The 17,505-nt window shown below is 40.6% G+C and overlaps 1 protein-coding gene and 1 long non-coding RNA gene across 4 annotated transcripts in view; both read left to right on the top strand.

The window, feature by feature from the left end:
- Positions 1-11,384, top strand: part of LOC141368762 (membrane-spanning 4-domains subfamily A member 15-like) — a 41,971-nt gene extending 30,587 nt beyond the window's left edge. The window contains exons 3-6 of one of the 3 annotated variants that reach the window (XM_073872873.1): positions 3,089-3,145; positions 4,359-4,502; positions 4,593-4,706; positions 11,091-11,384. In XM_073872873.1, coding sequence (XP_073728974.1) covers positions 3,089-3,145; positions 4,359-4,502; positions 4,593-4,706; positions 11,091-11,129 — 354 coding nt within the window. In that variant the 3' untranslated portion in view covers positions 11,130-11,384. The remainder of the gene's footprint in view (positions 1-3,088; positions 3,146-4,358; positions 4,503-4,592; positions 4,707-11,090) is intronic. The other 2 variants (XM_073872871.1, XM_073872872.1) reach the window with 2 other exon arrangements.
- On the top strand, positions 5,759-7,796 carry LOC141368763 (uncharacterized). Its single transcript, XR_012372010.1, has 5 exons — positions 5,759-6,383; positions 6,475-6,665; positions 6,738-6,811; positions 6,891-6,945; positions 7,037-7,796. It is a non-coding gene; the product is annotated as an uncharacterized lncRNA (long non-coding RNA).
- Positions 11,385-17,505: the final 6,121 nt, after the last annotated feature.

Genomic DNA, 17,505 nt, shown 5'->3' on the forward strand with positions numbered 1-17,505 from the left:
TCGCCGCTATATCTGCTCATCACTTGCTTATCAACGGCAGATCGGTCGGCCAGCACGACTAAGTTGTTAGGTTTTTAAGAGACGCTCGAAGGCTAAACCCTTCGCGCCCCCCCTATTCCTCCTTGGGACCTGTCCATGGTGCTGAAAGCCCTGCAGGGACCCCCGTTCGAGCCTTTGCAGTCTGTGAGTCTTAAGTTTTTGTCAATGAAAACTCTAACCCTGCTAGCATTGGCCTCCGTGAAGAGAGTAGGGGATTTACATGGATTCTCCGTTAACGATTCGTGCCTTCAGTTTGGTCCTGCTGTCTCGACCGTAACATTGAGACCCAGACCAGGCTACGTGCCCAAAGTTCCCACCACTCCCTTCAGAGATCAGGTGGTGAGCTTGCAAGCGCTGCCCCCGGAGGAGGCAGACCCAACCATGGCTTTGTTGTGCCCCGTACGTGCACTGCGACTTTATGTGGATCGCACGCAAAGCCTCAGGACCTCAGACCAGCTCTTTGTTTGTTAGGGTGGTCAGCAGAAAGGGAAAGCTGTCACTAAGCAGAGGATGTCTCATTGGATAGTTGATACTATCACCCTGGCTTATAATCTGCAGGGTATTCCTTGCCCCTTTAATTTGAGAGCGCACTCCACTAGGAGTGTTGCCTAATCTTGGGCTCTCGCTCGTGGTTCCTCGCTAACAGACATCTGTAGAGCTGCTGGTTGGGCGACACCTAATATGTTCATTAGATTTTACAGTGTTCGTATCGAGCCTGTATCCTCTCATGTTCTTTCCTCATCAGGGGGAGCACGGAGAGCAGACTGGCATGTCGGCTTGCAACCTCCGACTGATGCTCCACAATAAGTGTCAGTATGGAAGTCAATAAGAACAAAAATGCGTAATGGTTTGAATTGTTCTTCCTCCGCTGCCTTGGCAGCCTATGTTGCTGAGCATTGGCTGTCAGCCTCTCACTAGCTGTATCCTCGCGAACCTACGTGTTTGGCTCGTGCTCCACATTGCGTCCCTTAAGCAGGGTTCCTTTGTGAGTATTCTTCCGTGGGGTTAATCCTACTAGCCCACGTTTCCCTAAACAGAGCACTGCTTTGCTTACACAGCCACGGCTCAACTAAAGTTGTCTTTCACCCACCATTAGCCCTTAAGAGGGGCGGTGGCTTCCGCAGCGTTCCTATCCCGCTCAGGTAGGGCGCTTCCCAGTTGCTGGCACTTCTGTGGGGTTAAAGGAACATCTAGTGCCCGGCCTTCTGCCTTAATCCTATTCTCCATCTCCTTAAGTGGAATCGGAGGGCTTTTTGCAGACACTGGAAGAGATCAGCCCCTAGTGGCGTTTTGGTAGGGATTCCCAATTTGTCGGTCATGACGTGATGTCGTAGTGACAGACTGAAAGGGAACGTCTCAGTTACGGATGTAACCCTTGTTCCCTGAAGGAGGGAACGGTCACGTCCCGTCACCACAGGTGCTGCTCCATGCTGTCGGCCGGTCATATTCTCCCGGCTTTCTTAGCGAAAAGAAGCTAATTTCCCTATTTATGCAAATATATCAATGCCAAGTTCATTGGCGTTTTAGTAGTTATCAAAGCAGATTGGTCCCTCTAAGCGAGTTCCCAATTCGTCGGTCACAACGTGACATCTCCGTTCCCTCCTTCAGGGAACAAGGGTTACATCCGTAACCGAGACGTTCTAATAGACATTCGTCTGCCACCTATTGGTCGTTAATGATCCAGCAACATCTGATAATTTATGATCCGGTAATACAAGTGTTCAACTGCTGATCCAATAACATTTAAAAAACGAAAACGCAAGTTATGTTTTCTTAAATTTTATTTAGTTTTGTTCGTTTTGCAGGTCCACATTATAGTTGTAGTTTAGTTTTCGTTTTTATTTTATTTCAGTTAACGAAAATGTTTTTTCACTAATAGTTTCAGTTTTCGTGATAGTTTTCGTTTACTATAATAACCCTGATACATATGAACGAGATAAGTAACATAGCTGCATACATTTATCTTTTGCATGTTTCTCATCATTCCTCTTTTCCTGACCTGGTCACCTGATGGCTTAAACCAGTTTGTCATCTGTAGTTTAATAGAGTGCCCAGAAATGATGTATTTTTGTAGGATAATCCGGAAGTTAACAGGACACTGTTTCCCTCGAAAAAAGGCGCATAAATGTTTCCTATAGACTTTTGAATTATCACAAAAAAGCTCTTTGTTTAACAAAAGTTTATGACACTTACACATTTTGACCAACAAGTTCATCTTTACAGTTGAACACAACTTTTATACATTTTGCATGGATTTTGTATTCATAAAACCCAATCACACATTCCGTATTCCTCGTCTCGGCGAGCCTGGCTCATGGTTGGTTAGCAACAGAAGATGTCACAGGAGCGCAACCTCCCGAGCGCTGGAAAGAAGAAGCAGCTTGACTCGCATTTAACACCGTTTTTAGACATGACATGTCAACGGCCCCTTTAAAGTTGAAGTAAATTATCAAAAAAATATTAAACCAAGACAATAAAAATCTTTTTGCGAAAAGAGGAAAGATGGCCCGGAAATGACCTGTGGGATGGCAGTTTGAGACCACTGCTCTACACAGACCAGTCAGCATATTGCAAGACCAGTGCTTACTAATCATTGGCCGATCACTCTGTAGGCTACAGCGCTGCATGAAATCAAACATCTTTTGACTAATCATCATGGACTAATTGGAAAGGTGTGGGAATTACAATTACAAGTTACTATAAGTCACCCTCAGTGTAATCTGTCAAAATGACCAAGGGCCTTCAGTTTTTCTGTCACTGCTAAAAAAACGGTCAAATACAGATCCACGCACAATGTAACATAAGGTGTTTTTATAAAACTTTTTTTGTTTGTTTATTTTGGTTTCATATTAAGTAAATTTTAAGTAATTTTTGAATAATTTTAGGTTAAATAAATGAATGGGATTTTTTGTTAGAAGGACCCCAAAGTGTCAGCAGTAGTAGAATACAGCAATGCAACATAAAGATAGATCGCCTACCTGTACAGTGTAGTGATACAAATAGTAGTTCAGTGAAAAGATCATAACTGTGCTTTTATTTATTTTTACAGTTCATCACCTGTGGCATTCTGTATATAATGTCTGAAAACAACCCAACCAAAAAGATTGTAAGTAAAATCTGAATGCCAATTTGTTTTCTATTACAAATGACCTTAAAGTCCCTGTAAGGTCAATCTTGAAAATTGTTTCTAAACACATAATAAATGTAAGAAATGTATTTGTGGAACACGTCATAAAGACTGTAAACTATAAACTGTATTGCAGAGTTAGGGGACAGTCACACCAAAAGCGCTTTAAACGCTTGCAAACGCAAGGCGCGACGCACTGCCTTTTTTAAAAAAAGAGGCGGTGCGACGTGGCAGTGCGATGCGGCTTTTCATATTGCTAAGCAACCACCGAGTCAGCTGTCTTGTCAATCAAATATTGAAGCGTGAGCGCTCTTTTGCTGTTAACTGTCATATTAGCAGAAACTTTAAAAAGAGGACGCTTGCTCTGACCTTGTTTGAGGGTGAGAGGTGCACAAACACGCATGAGAGAGTGAGCAAGTGGAGTCCAGTTCTTCAAAGCAGCTGTAAACTTCCCTCACCACAACGTAAGGCCCGCCTCTCCCCTCCTTCGATTGGACAATGCAAAGACGCGAATGACGCCGGGCGCTTCTCCGCTCTCAGCGCTCCTTCAAAAACGCGTGCGCGGCAGGCGGCAAAAAACCGCAAGACGCTCGGCACGCATAAACAGCGCGCAAACGCTCCCTGCCCATAGAATATCATTCAAAAAAGGCGCTTGCAACTGCCATAAACGCTTTTGGTGTGACTGGCCCCTGAAATGGTTAAACAGTTTTTGGCTATTCTGAGATTTGATTTAAAGCGGGCCTAAAACACAATGACACATTGGAGCCACAGCACATGGCCCCACCCCTAACACAATTGCAAGCATCCATTCAGGTCCTAGCTGTATTTGAAAGTTGAGAGAGATGGCGGCTTTCCCATGAGTTGGACAGCGGACACGCCCCCACTGCTTGAGAGCAGAGAAACCTGCATATTTCCAAACTTTTGATAACTTATTTTATTTACATGCTATTTTTCATTTATTCAAATTTGTTTGGGTGGATAATAAGATATTTTTCTGTGGTGTAACAAACTCAAAACAAATTTAATACCTGACTTTACACAGACTTTAAGAGACACTCAAATGATATGATTTGAAAAAAAATATTTTAAAGCATAGTTTTAGAAATGGTTGATTCTTAACCGCCCAGTTTGTTGACTTTATTGGAATTAAATAAACTTTAATTTCTGTTTTTTTTTATTTTATATCTTACAGATCACAGCTAGCTTTGCTGTCAGTATTGTCTCAGCCATAGGAGTGTTAGTTGCTGGCATAAATGCTTCTATTGACCTCCAGCACAGTCAATGGTTTTCTGAATGGAATAATACGGAGAACGGTTATTATGGAAGCCAACATTACGTATGTGTTTTAGAATAAACAAAACATGATGGCTTACAGAAGACCAATGAATGATTGTGCATAATGAATATCATTTCACTCTATGAGCAGTTTTCCGTTACTGTCATGGAGCGAGTGTTCCTCTTCCACACTCTGATAGGGGGCGTTCTGATTGTAACCATGATGTTTTTTGCCAGAGCTGCGTTACGCTCCAGTAGAACACGGGTAAATAAATCATCTCATGCTACTTTAATAACCCACCAAAGCCTCTCTGCCTGTGCTCAAATTCAGAATCTGTCCAGATACCTCAAGAACTTCTCATGTGTTCTCAACTGGTGGGTCAAAACCCAGAAATAGATCAGAGGTCAGTTTAGATAAAGCTATGTCACGACTGGCATACAAGTCATAACGATTAGAGAAAACACTGCTTTTTAACTCAAGTAAAGGAGCAATTTACCCGTAGAAACATTAATCTTTATTGAAAGTGTGTCATATTTGTAGTAGAAATTTAACACACACTTCAAATGTGGTGCCTACTTGACCGAGAATAGACAGAAATTGACTTTAGGGTGTCATTTGTATAGAATACTACAACTCTCACAATGCACCACGATGCACGGCTCCGCAAGCCACTCCCACTAATCCAGAAGACCGCCTACAAGACTTATTCATTTCACAGAAAACTTTTATCGAGTTAGTTGGCGAATTACTCCTCGTTTGGTTTTCTTTCAAAATGGTGAATTCTTGCATGGTACGGGGATGTTCAGTCAGAGCAAGGAAAGGGCAACAAGTACGTTTTCATTATCTACCGAAAGATACGGAGAGATGCAAACAGTGGCTCAGGGTGATAAATCATCCGTACTACTCGGAACACACACCCACGGAATATTTGAAAAAACTAAAGGTTTGCAGTCTTCATTTCAAAAAAGAAGACTTCCAATTAAATGTCTTGGGAATGAAGAGAGTCGCTTTTTTGGACTCCGCCATTCCGTCGGTGTTTACCTTTCCAGAAGACGATGAACAGCCGTGGCCATCTGGACTTAGCACCACGAAACGCATTCGCTTGGAGGTAAGAGACTTGCTCGACTATATTTCTGTAAACATATACAGTCTTCTGAAGTAAAGCAGAATATACAATATGAGATGTATATACGTTGGCTATTTACAAAGTAAATTTGACGTTTTCCGCGTGTTTTTCTTGCTTGTGGTTCTAATGTGTCGACATCACTAAACTGTACTTCGCAAATTAGCATCGCTAATGTAGACATGTAACCAATGTATGATTGAAATTAAAGAAATTTAACACTGAAAATAAACCTCTTTTTGATTGTACAGTTGCCAAGTACACCTGGTGCCCTCGACAAAAGTGCCAGCAGCATTGAAGTTGGTTTCATCGACGAAAGCTATCAGCTTGAGTCGACCATTACCCTCACATCATCATCTTCGTCATCAGAAGATGAAGGTGTAAAAGACTGGCATGAGAAGAAGGTTATTGTCAATGAATCTAGCCTAATGTCACTATTTAAATTCTGCCAGATGTGTGGGAAACCGATTTCTTCGAAGGACATCTTTGATAATGGGGCACAGAGAAAAGTAAAATGGACTTGTCTTGGGGGTCATTCGGGGACTTGGACATCTTCACCTGATGTTAGAGGAATGCCACAGGGGAATCTCCTTTCTGCAGCAGCTGTTTTGTTCAAGGGTGGAACATACACGGAACTGTCAGACTGGTGCACAACCATGAGCATCCAAATGATTTCACAAACTACATTTTACATCATTCAGAACGCATACTTGCAGGGCGATGGCCGATGTGACTTGCCAGGTTTCAACGCAAAATATTGTCACTACACATTTATGCTAGACGATAAAAAGGAGATAATCCACACGGAGCTGGTGCAGGTAAGATGCATATAAATGTATACAGAATCATTGTATTCAAAATCACTGCTGCTATGTTGAAAACTTTGATAACATCAAATTTGAACTTTAGTATACAGAGGCCACCAGCTCTGGAGCCATGGAGCCATTAGATTTTAGAAGGGGAATGACAGAGCTTCTAGACTTGGGACTCCCTTGACGTGGAGGTGATGACAATGGACCGCTCGTCATCGATAAGGAAGATAATGAGGGAACAATATCCTAATATCCAGCACAAATTCGACATCTGGCACACAGCCAAAGGTATGTTTTTTTTTGCCACTCTAGTAAACACACACGATGTTGTTTTTTTATCAAAATGATTCTGCATTTAAGGCCACAGGTTTCTGGAATAAAATACTGACTAAAGGGGGAAAAAAGGACACTGCAATCCTTCTCGCATGGACCAGGTCAGTGTTGGTTTGTAGTCTTGGAAAATTTACATTACTTTACAAGGTTGGAAATTACTAATTTCAATATCATTCACAGGTCTATCGTAAACCACGTGTGGTATACCTGTGCCACAAGTAAGGGGAACATAGAGGTAAGGAATCAAAAGCTGCAATACCCCAATGTCTGTCTGATTTGTGTAATTTATAGCATTAGTATTATTGAAAACCTTTTCTTTCACAAAGGCACTGCAAAACCGTTGGAAATCAATTATACACCATGTTTGCAATGAACACGAGTGGAGAGATAATGACGGAACACTGCATCAGTGTGAATGTGGATTGGCAAGAACTCGGTGGCATTGCAGGCCCTGTCGTCACTGGTCCTAGACAAAAAACTGTTGAAAGACCTCAACCAGATGGCACTCTTCAAACTTACTGGTGAGAATATATGCACTTTTACTATTGCATATTTTTTATATCCTAAATGAACATACCTCCCAAGCAAAGCGGCAGGCCTTCTCATACCATGGGACCTTGCCATCTTGGACCACAATGAAAACATTGTGAAAAGGAGGCAAGCCACCACAGTGACAGGTTTGTTACCATGTGCTCTTTTGATAGTTTAACCAAAATAAGAATAACAGCTAACTGAATTGGCATACTTTGCTGAAAGGTGTAATGTATTCATTGTGGAGAAATGTCTAGTGCAATCAAATCTACATTTATAATTTATTATATTATATTCCCTGTCATTTACAGGAGAAGAATGATTCAAGCAGGTGTAGCCTACTGCAAAAAATCCAAGCAGTGGATACTAAAAAAAGTCTACATACCACAGACTTTGTCACAGATTAAATAGAAAAGGTCCTGGAAAATGGACGGAATCCAAACACCCCATTCAAAATGGCGACCTCGTCACTTGCCCTGCCACAACCTGCGTTGCCACCACTGTGTGTGTGTGTGTGTGTGTGTGTGTGTGTGTGTGTGTGTGTGTGTGTGTGTGTGTGTGTGTGCGTGCGTGCGTGTGTTAGCATTAAACTTGTTTTTATTTCAAGTTGTAAATAGTGCAATTTAGATATACCACATCTACTAAACCTTTATTATTTGCAGTTTTAAAATGTTTTTTTATATTTACACAAAATATTTCTGTAGGAAACACCCTAAAATGTAAACTTCACTTTTATAACCTACACACAATGATAATTACCAGATTACAAATGGTAAATGTTTGCCCTGGTCCTGCCAGTCATTGTAACAGGAGCATTATTTTGATAACTGATAAATGGCTACCATTATTTTGATAAGTGATAAATGACTTACCTTTTATCACCTATTAAAATAATGGTTTGCCATTTATCACTTATCTAAATAATGGTTAGCCATACAGCACTGGCTGAACGATATTATCAATAATGTGAATGAATGAATAGATGAATGAATATACTTTATTCGAATTATTGCTACAGTGCAATAACAGTTATCATATTTTACATTACAACATATTAACAATGGAAGTTACAGTTCCTCCTGAGCGTACTCAACTTCTTGGTGCCCGCTGTAATGGCCATCTGGAGCAGGATATTTCTTACGGATTGTCTGCACAACACAGGCGGGTAAAACGACACGATTGCCTCAACCCAATCTCTCGCCTTGCAGGACCCATTCAAGAAAGTGTCGGTAGGCTGTTAGGCGATATTGTCTACAAAACATTGACCACACAGTTAGCGTTGCATGGTATTTGTGTTTAGCGTGCCACAGTAACGTTAGTTTGCAATGCAACAGCAAGCTGTGTAGTAAATAAGCCAAGCTCAGCCGGCTGACGTTACGTATTAAACTGTAATAACTTCGTGCTAATGCTTGAACAAATTGTGTACATACATGTCACGTTGGTATGGGAAAGAAAATAGAAACACTTACTTTATACTCAGACGTCCGTTTGTCCCTGCAGGCTTTGGCTGTCGCTTCCAGTTGACCTTCGGTATTCTGAAATATGTATCCAAAACGCTGCTGTCCATATGCGGTGCGAAGCTTGGGTGGTTCACCACACAAACGTCCTCATCTGAGGTAGCGATTTCGTCCAGAAGAAACTGGCATCTGTCAAATTCTCTGCAGCAGACGGACTCAATTTCTGTGTCCGTAGGCATACAGCGAGAGCACAGGCACCACCAGTTCCTCGAAGCTCGAGTCAGTCCTGGCTCCTCGCCGGCGGCAGTAGCCGCAGCCGCCTCCTGTTCCTCCATCTGCCTCAGCTGCTCTTTGCTGTATTGTGGCTCAAAAAGGGAGCCACGAACATCCGATTCGAGCACCACGGTTTCGAAATCAACCTCTTCCATATCATTCTGATTACCTTCCGCCATTTTTGTGAAATATCAAGCCTGGCTCCACAGCGTCGGTTAGCTTAGCTTAGCATAAAGATGGCGGCTGATCATTTTTTTTTCCGTCTGCGTTCGTATGTTTTCGTAAGTCCCACCCACTGATCTGTAATAGGTCTGTAGCGTGAGTGGGTCCCACCCATAGCCCCCAGCTTGGAAAAATGAGGAATGAGCGTCTGTAGTCTTTCACCCTCGACAAAGACACAGGACTTCCTTCTTTCAATGACGCAAAATGACGATTTTTACATCATTGAAAGAAGGAAGTGCCTGACTGAAATCTGTATTTCTCCCCTCTCAGGGGAAACTGAGGGAATAATGCACGACCATTCAAAAACATGACTGGGGTTCTAAATATACAAAGCTTAATGCAAATTGGTGAAGTTTCCCTTTAAAAGATTTATCTAACAGAGAAATAGTTAGCTAACCAAAGGTACAAAACAATAATACAAAAAAAAATTCTGTTCTAATAGAGAGAGTGAACACTGGATGAGATGCTATTAAATCATTACTCCGAAACAGGTGCGCCTTATCTCCAGCCACCACTAATCCCATAAAACAGACATAAAAAACATATCACCTACACAAGGATCATAACAGCCGACAGAAACTAAACAATGCTAAAACTAACACACAAATTTATGTGTTCTTCTTCTGAGCTTTCTGGACAAGCAACATCGTTAATGGTCACCCAAGCTTAAGCCTTCCCGTATGAAAATTAACCATGGTTTTATTGTGGTAAAAGTGTAGTAACCATGTTTTTTGATGTATTGATTACTATCAGCAAAACTAGAGTAACCATGTTTTTTAACCGTAGTAAAACCATGGTTAATGTTCTTAAGGCTTTCTTTGCATCTGAAACCATTTTGATGTAAAGCGATGATGGCTGCACATCTTTCTTTGGAGGTAACCATTTTTAGAACTCATTTACATTTCGAGCTGCTGATATTAGTGAAATGATTTTAGCTGGTCATTTTGTGTCAGGGCCAAAAACGGTGAAATTTGTTTTTTTTTTTTTTTTTGAAAAGCTTGGGTTGTTTTGGCAAACCTTTTACAAATATTTTAAAGGCATCTGATCACTCTGCACAAGAAACAACCACAACAGCTTAAAGGGCACCTATTTCATTGCTATAAAACTTTATTTTGTGTATTTGGTATAATACAGTGTGTTCACATGGTTTATGGTTTTAAAAAAACACATTATTTTCCACATACCGTACATTTTTGTGGCTCCAAATTTCACTCTCTTCCTAAAAACGGACTGATTTTGAACAAAACTCGTCGATTTGAAAAGCGCTGTGTCCCTGATTGGACAGCTAATCTGTATGTTGTGATTGTCCTGAACACCTCTGATGTCAGCTGGAAATGTGTCGCTCCTTACCATGTTTGAAAGATTCACTCACAATGCGATGCTAACACGAGTTCACTTACAGGCTGTGAGTCAACAAGGGGGGAATTAGGATAATGTCGGTCTTGTCTACATCACCAATCCCAGGAAGTAAACTGTTGCCTACAATCCATGCGTTTGTTGTAGTCTAAGAAACGAGATTTATGTTGAAGACGATAACTCACATCATCGTTTACTTTGGGTTATGTCCCTTTTTGCATATCATTAACATTTACTAAAACACACTTACACACCAAAGAAAATGAAAAATCGTGAATCGGACAATAGCCCAAGTTGTCCTTTGAGCAACAAACTTTGAAAACACAAAATTTATGTCACTGCCAATACTTTTTTCCGTGACTGTATGTATGTATGGTCCAGTGTTGAGATGAAAAATAAGTTCTGGGTCCTGCAAAACCAGTTGAGAACCACTGACCTACAGTACAAAAAGGAAATCATTAAAGCACAAGAGAGGGTTTTTAGTTCTTTATGTCATTTATGATTGGATCAATTGGTTAATAACCAACTTTTATACCTGCAGGCTGTTGTTGTTTTGAGAAATCTGTTGTCAGTGGAGTAGACCAGACCAAACAAACCAAAACCATCGCAATGAGAATCTGAAGAACCACACTGATAAATGAAAGAACATTTCACTAATAGTCATGTGCGATGTTAAATGTGTTAAACAATATTAAACTGTTGCTTATGTAAAATGTTACTACAATGTGAATAAGAGAAACAACAGTATGTTGACAATGAAAATGTTTGGTTGAATTTGAATCCACATTGATCAATGAACGTGGTCAAATTAGCGGTAACACTTTACAATAACAGTACATGAATAATCACGTACTAATACGTAAATTAATAATCAGTTTAATATGAACTAATGATGAGTTAAGCTATTTACTAATCAATAACTAACCGTAACTATGTTATGAGTCATATGAATTCCTGCATGAATTACCCCCACCTTAACTACACATTAATACATGTTTGTTAGTTAATGCATTAATTAACACTTTGCGTACCCCATATCAAAAATGCTCTCTAGAAGAACGAAAATAACTTTTGCAAAATGTTTAGGTTTGTAATGCAAAACTGTTTATACATTTGCTCCTGCAGCTGAGCAAAAACATTGAATGGCACTGGATTTCTTGCAACATTTACAGTTAACCTTAATCATTAAATGTACAATTATGCATTAATAATTAAAATTAGTTCCACTGCTGCCATTAAGAGTGACAGACGCTATACTTTCTAAATTTAAATCAGTGTTAGCGTACAGACGATGGCTATTGTGTGAACTGGCTCGTCTTATTATCAAAATGCACATAAAGTATCTGTCTTGTTCCTCTTTTAAGCCATTATTACCCCTTCCAAATGTCTGACCAATTTTCATATTTGCTCCTCTCCTTTAAAACCACCAAAAATTTGGATTTTGATGAGCTGAATTTGTATAAAATGTGTAATTGATAACTTTTTAACAGTGTTCCCCTCCAAGAAAAGTCATTGGGTAGGTCCTACACAATAATACATTAACAAGTCATTAATTTATGTTAGATTATGAGTAGTTAATGATGAGTTAATAATGATGTGCCCCCTCAAGTAAAGTCATGACCTAATCATACATTAACAAATCATGAATTTATGTTAGTTTATGAGTAGTTAACGATGAGTTAGTAATGATGTGCCCCCTCAAGTAAAGTCATGACCTAATCATACCAAAACAAATCATGAATTTATAGTTTATGAGAAGTTAGTTAACGATGAGTTAGTAATGATGTGCCCCCTTAAGTAAAGTCATGACCTTATCATACATTAACAAATCATGAATTTATATTAGTTTATGAGTAGCTTCGCATCTAAGTTTGCTGCAGATATAAGTTACCCAGTGGCGGAGGCAGAAAGTGTTTTTGATGGGTGGGCATCTATACATCTGCGGGCCAGAAAAATTCACATATTTTTTTAACTTGCGTTAATTGGGAGGATAAATAACTGTTTTTCCGTCAGTTTTGTACATATTAAGATGGAATTACGTTATTCAATCTAACTGTATTACAATCGGCCGTCTCTCAAACAGAAGGCTGCATCCTCCGGAGGTCGGATATGCAGGCTGCATAAGTCATTAAAGGCTCTCTAAGCGAATCTGCGAGACGTTAGTTATTGTTGACGTTTGAAACTGTTTTCAAACAGACGGAGCGTAGCTAACTCCTCCCCCTCCCCCTCCCTCTCCCTTCAGTGCTTTCATGAACGCGCCCAACCCCCACCCCCAAATCCTTTTTGTCGTTTATTGGCTGGAATACTTTGTTTTGTTTTGTGATGCTAGGTTTGGCTGGGTTTGGCCACTATGTTGATATTTCCGTTTGTGAAGCCTGGGCTGTCTACAGAGATGGCGTTTTTTTACAGTTTGATCAGCGGACAGGCAGCAAGGAGATAGTGAGGAGATTTTTCCGGTATGTAACAAAAAATGTTTTATGGTCTAAAACGCTTCAATTCGCTTAGAGCGCCTTTAAGCCTAGTTTATTTCAGTTAAATAAGCATTACATTCGCAAGTCATAAGCATATTACAACGATTTACGATGAACTATTTAAGCATTAAGCATTTATTTAGCTAAACGTCCGTGGCTTACCTAAGCACTGGTTCTGAAACATAGAGGACCCAGAAACAAAAAATTTAACACTGCTTTATTGAAAATCAACTTAAACAGTCCAGTCGGGCCGTCGAGTCCCGAGCCACCAAGAGCGAGTTAACTTTAGTGTTGCTGGTTTACACCGTTTTAATTTAGGAGTCTTTTCTTTACCGCAGTGATCCACGCATACACACGAATCTGCTACTCACTCAGTGCATCTAACCTACCGCGCACTCTCTTCAAACCCGCCCTCTTCCGCTCTAGAAAACAGCAGCGATTGGTGGACGGAAAGCAAGACATTACCGTAATAAACCATATATTGCCAAAAAGCGCAATTTGTCTTCTTTAGGAGCAATTCTAATTTTTTGATAGTTCAAATGGTTGAAGAGTTACGATTTGAATGAAAAAACAATGTATTTCCATTAATCTGATTGGGTGGGCAAGCTGTCAATCCACCCGTAGATTCGCCCCTGGCTGAACCCTGATCCTGATACAATTAATTGCGAAAAATTAAATAAACAATAATTAAAATAACATCAAGATAACATTATAATAGCTTTCACAAATAAACTGGTATGATTTGACTGTTTGATGGTCTCTATATGAACACTATACATTTGGCATTGTGACTTTGGTTATGTTTGTCATTTCTGAGGACTAGTTTTTAACTGAAATATTTTGACAGCGACAAAAGCAGCAGACCACAAGTGCAACGAGCAGGCAGCCTGTTGTAGGCTGTAAGGTTTACATCCACCTTCCTTTTGATTTTGCAATCTACATTGACAAGCACACAAAAATAGGGAACATTTATCTTACATAATAAAATACTTTAACTACCTGCTATCTTGGGATTGTGAGCATATTAATTTGAAAAATATATTTTGTTTCTAAAATTATAAGTGGAACATTTTATGTATCTTTATTTGACCTCAAACAAAGCATCAGATCCTGCAAACTGTTGGGAACCACTGTTCTAGAGCATGTTTGATTTCGGTTACCCAAAGTGTTAATTAATGCATTAACTAACAAACATGTATTAATGTGTAGTTAAGGTGGCTGTAATTCATGCATGAATTCATATGACTCATGACATAGGTATGGTTAGTTATTGATTAGTACATGGCTTAACTTATCATTACTTCATATTAAAGTAATTATTAATTTATGTATTAGTACATGATTATTCATGTACTGTTATTGTAAAGTGTTACCAAATTAGCTGTTGTTTCAATAATTTACTAACAATGTGCATAACTCATAAGGTACCGTATATAACTTTAATGTTTGTATTTTGTATGTGTGATAGTCTAGGAACGTTTTAATAACTGCATGAATGGCCAATTATATTTTATTATTTTTTAATAAACAAATTAAACAAATTATGATTTGCTTAAAGGCCTGGCTGGAACAACATGGCTGCTCATAATCATTTGTCAGACAGCAAAGCTTTTTGAAAGATGTGTGTGTTAAAGGGCACCTATTACGTTGATAAAAACAAAATTATTTGGTGTAATAAAAAGTTTTTGCATGATTCCTGGTTCAAAAAACACAATATTTTCCACATACCATACATTATTGTTGCTCCTTTTTGCCCTCCCACCCTGAAACACGTTGATTATGTACAACGCAATTAGGAATGTAACAGATTGGTAAGGTAAGGTTACTAAAACATTAAACACACTTCTGTATTCCTGGAGTCGCACATGTTTATCACGTGTTTAGCAGTCAAGTTGCAGCTTGGCAATTTGACCATAGTTTGAGCACATCATTTGTATGCTTTGGTTTTGCATCACATCCAGTTACAGACAATCCTGATCCACTTTTTCCAACACCTGGGCCCAGTTTTTCTAAAGTAACCCACACAGTAAAAGGACTCCGTGGCGGATCAGTCGCGGAGGTATCGCGGCTTCCGGAACGAACCCCGCAAAACGGACCCGTGTCGGCGTCCACTTGCGCGCGGTGACGGATCCGCAATGAAGGCGGATCGCGGACCCGCCGTGGACTCGCGCTGCATACGCTCCGCATCCTTGGCGCAAATTGATTCATATATCCGCCGTGGACCCGCAACTGACTCATTAAAAGTCTGAAATAAGCTCCGGGACGGATCCGCAACGGATGCAGACCGGAGCTACTGACTTCGGAGCGGTTCCGTTACGAATTCACTCCGGAGCTTATTGCTATCAGGACCGGGTCCGTTTTGGACCTGTTTATCTCACTTTCAAATTCAAAATCCCTTCTGTTCTTACTGTAGGATAAATAGGATAAACTAAACTAAAGATTAAAACCAAAACTATCACTAGGCCTGGCTACTGCAGCAATATAGAACCTTATCTGTTCTATTGCCTTGTATTTTTAACAATATTGTAAATAGGCCTAATAGAAAGGTTTCACTAAAAGATATCATTTTAATGTACAAAAGTAATTACTACTCAATGGAAATATTAAATCGCCATTTACATTTATGGACAGTTATAGGTTATAGCGTATTCTGTTTTTCTTTAAAAAATGTCTTTTTGTGGTCAAACCTAATTTAGTGCTTTATAGGCCCAGGTCAATGCAAACATAAAATGCTTGATCTATTAGGGTACAACTTTAATGAAATGCTGCACTATGTACAGCTAAAACATCTGAGAATGAATAACTGGAGAAAGACAAGTTGTTCAACAAAAATGTTTTTATTATTTAATCATTTCTCCCATTACACGTCTCCTCGTTGCCCGATCTGTTGCCAGGTTGAACACATCACCTGTCATCAAACAGACAAATGTTTATAGTATGTAGCATCCAAAGTCAAGTATGCTCATCATAGTAACGCCACCAAATGAAGTAAAAGTACAGTTTTTTCACTAGAATGAATAAATGTATCCTTAACACCGGCACTTCCGGGTATACCCGGGGAAGCCCAAAATCACGAAAATTCGCAACAGGTGTGGGATCTGACGCAGCGATCTCCGATTGGATGGATCGGAGGTTAAGGAGGGATATAAAAAGCGTGTGAAGATGTAGGAAGGAGGCACACGATTTGAAGGAGTTTGTGGTGAGTGAGAGGCAAGCAGCGATCCGGAAGTGGGTTGGAAACCGTTTGAAATCTGGAGAAGACGTGCAAAGCACGGAGGAAAAAGGCAACGACGAGTGGCGTAGAGGTGAGAGGAGTTAGTGAGAGAAGGAATAATACTTACCGACTGTGTGGATCACGCCGAAGGAATCTCTGGATTCATTTATGTGAGCGAAGTCCCCGCTGGCAGCTCTGCTTACTATAAGGATCTGGAAAGAAGGAAAGGTAAAGAGGGAGCATTAATCTGGACAGAGTGAGTACCAAAGCAGCTACATCTTTGAAGTAAATACAAGTACTATTGTGGATCTAATCTGTTGTTTACAATGCCCCGCCGTTCATGTGGAAGTAGGCGGGCGAGCCGAAGCCCAGTAGCTGGTGTTGCTGGCGGAATTATTACCACCAAAGTGGGGCATTGTGGTAGCTACGCCTGTTAAGTCTCCTGTTGGGGTGAGTCTTGTTCAGAGGAAAAGTGTAGGCCCTATTCAAATTCACCCAAGTGTGTGGAGTGCCGTGAGTTATTGTGCCTGTGGCGTGTGTGCACCTGAGGCTTTTTGCAGTGTCGTGCTGTGTCTCTCTTGTTGTCTACACTTATCCCCAGATAAAGAAGGCTCCGCAGAGACGGAAGTGAGCCGCTACCGCGGCGGTCCCCCCTCTTGCAGCTTACAAGCCGCTACAACCCCAGTCAACACCGGTGGGTACTGGCTTTCAAGTGAGGTATTGTAACAAGTGTCTTTGATACTATTGTCTAATCAGAAGGAATGTCGGGGGCATTGCATGAAACCCTAACCGCTGTGTGTGTGTATTCCATGGTGGCTGTGTGAACGGAGTGGCCCACCCTCCCCACAGTTTGTTTCTCCACCCGCCTCTAGGAGGAAGGGAAAAGGACGTGTACGCCACGAGGACGAACGCAGGTTGGACGTCCCACCCTAGAGTTTTGCTATCGAGGAAACACTAGCTCCACCTGCCCCCCCTCCCTACCTGTCGCTGGACATTGGCACGGAATTCTCACGTTGAACTAGAAACTTGTGAATGTCAGTGATACTTACTGCTGCCTAGCTAAACGCCATACTCACCTCGAAGAAATCCTCACGCTGGATTAGCAATTTGTGACCGTCAGTGGTATCCACCGCCCATAATCACCGCTACACTTACCTTGAAGTAGTCACACGTAGACAGGAGGAATCTGTGGAAGGGACACATAGGAGTTGAAACAAATATTACACTCACCTGTACTTTCTATTCCAAACTCAGTCCACTCAGGGCCTAGT

The sequence above is a fragment of the Misgurnus anguillicaudatus genome, chromosome 11 (assembly GCF_027580225.2).
Source record: "Misgurnus anguillicaudatus chromosome 11, ASM2758022v2, whole genome shotgun sequence".
Lineage (NCBI taxonomy): Eukaryota > Metazoa > Chordata > Actinopteri > Cypriniformes > Cobitidae > Misgurnus > Misgurnus anguillicaudatus.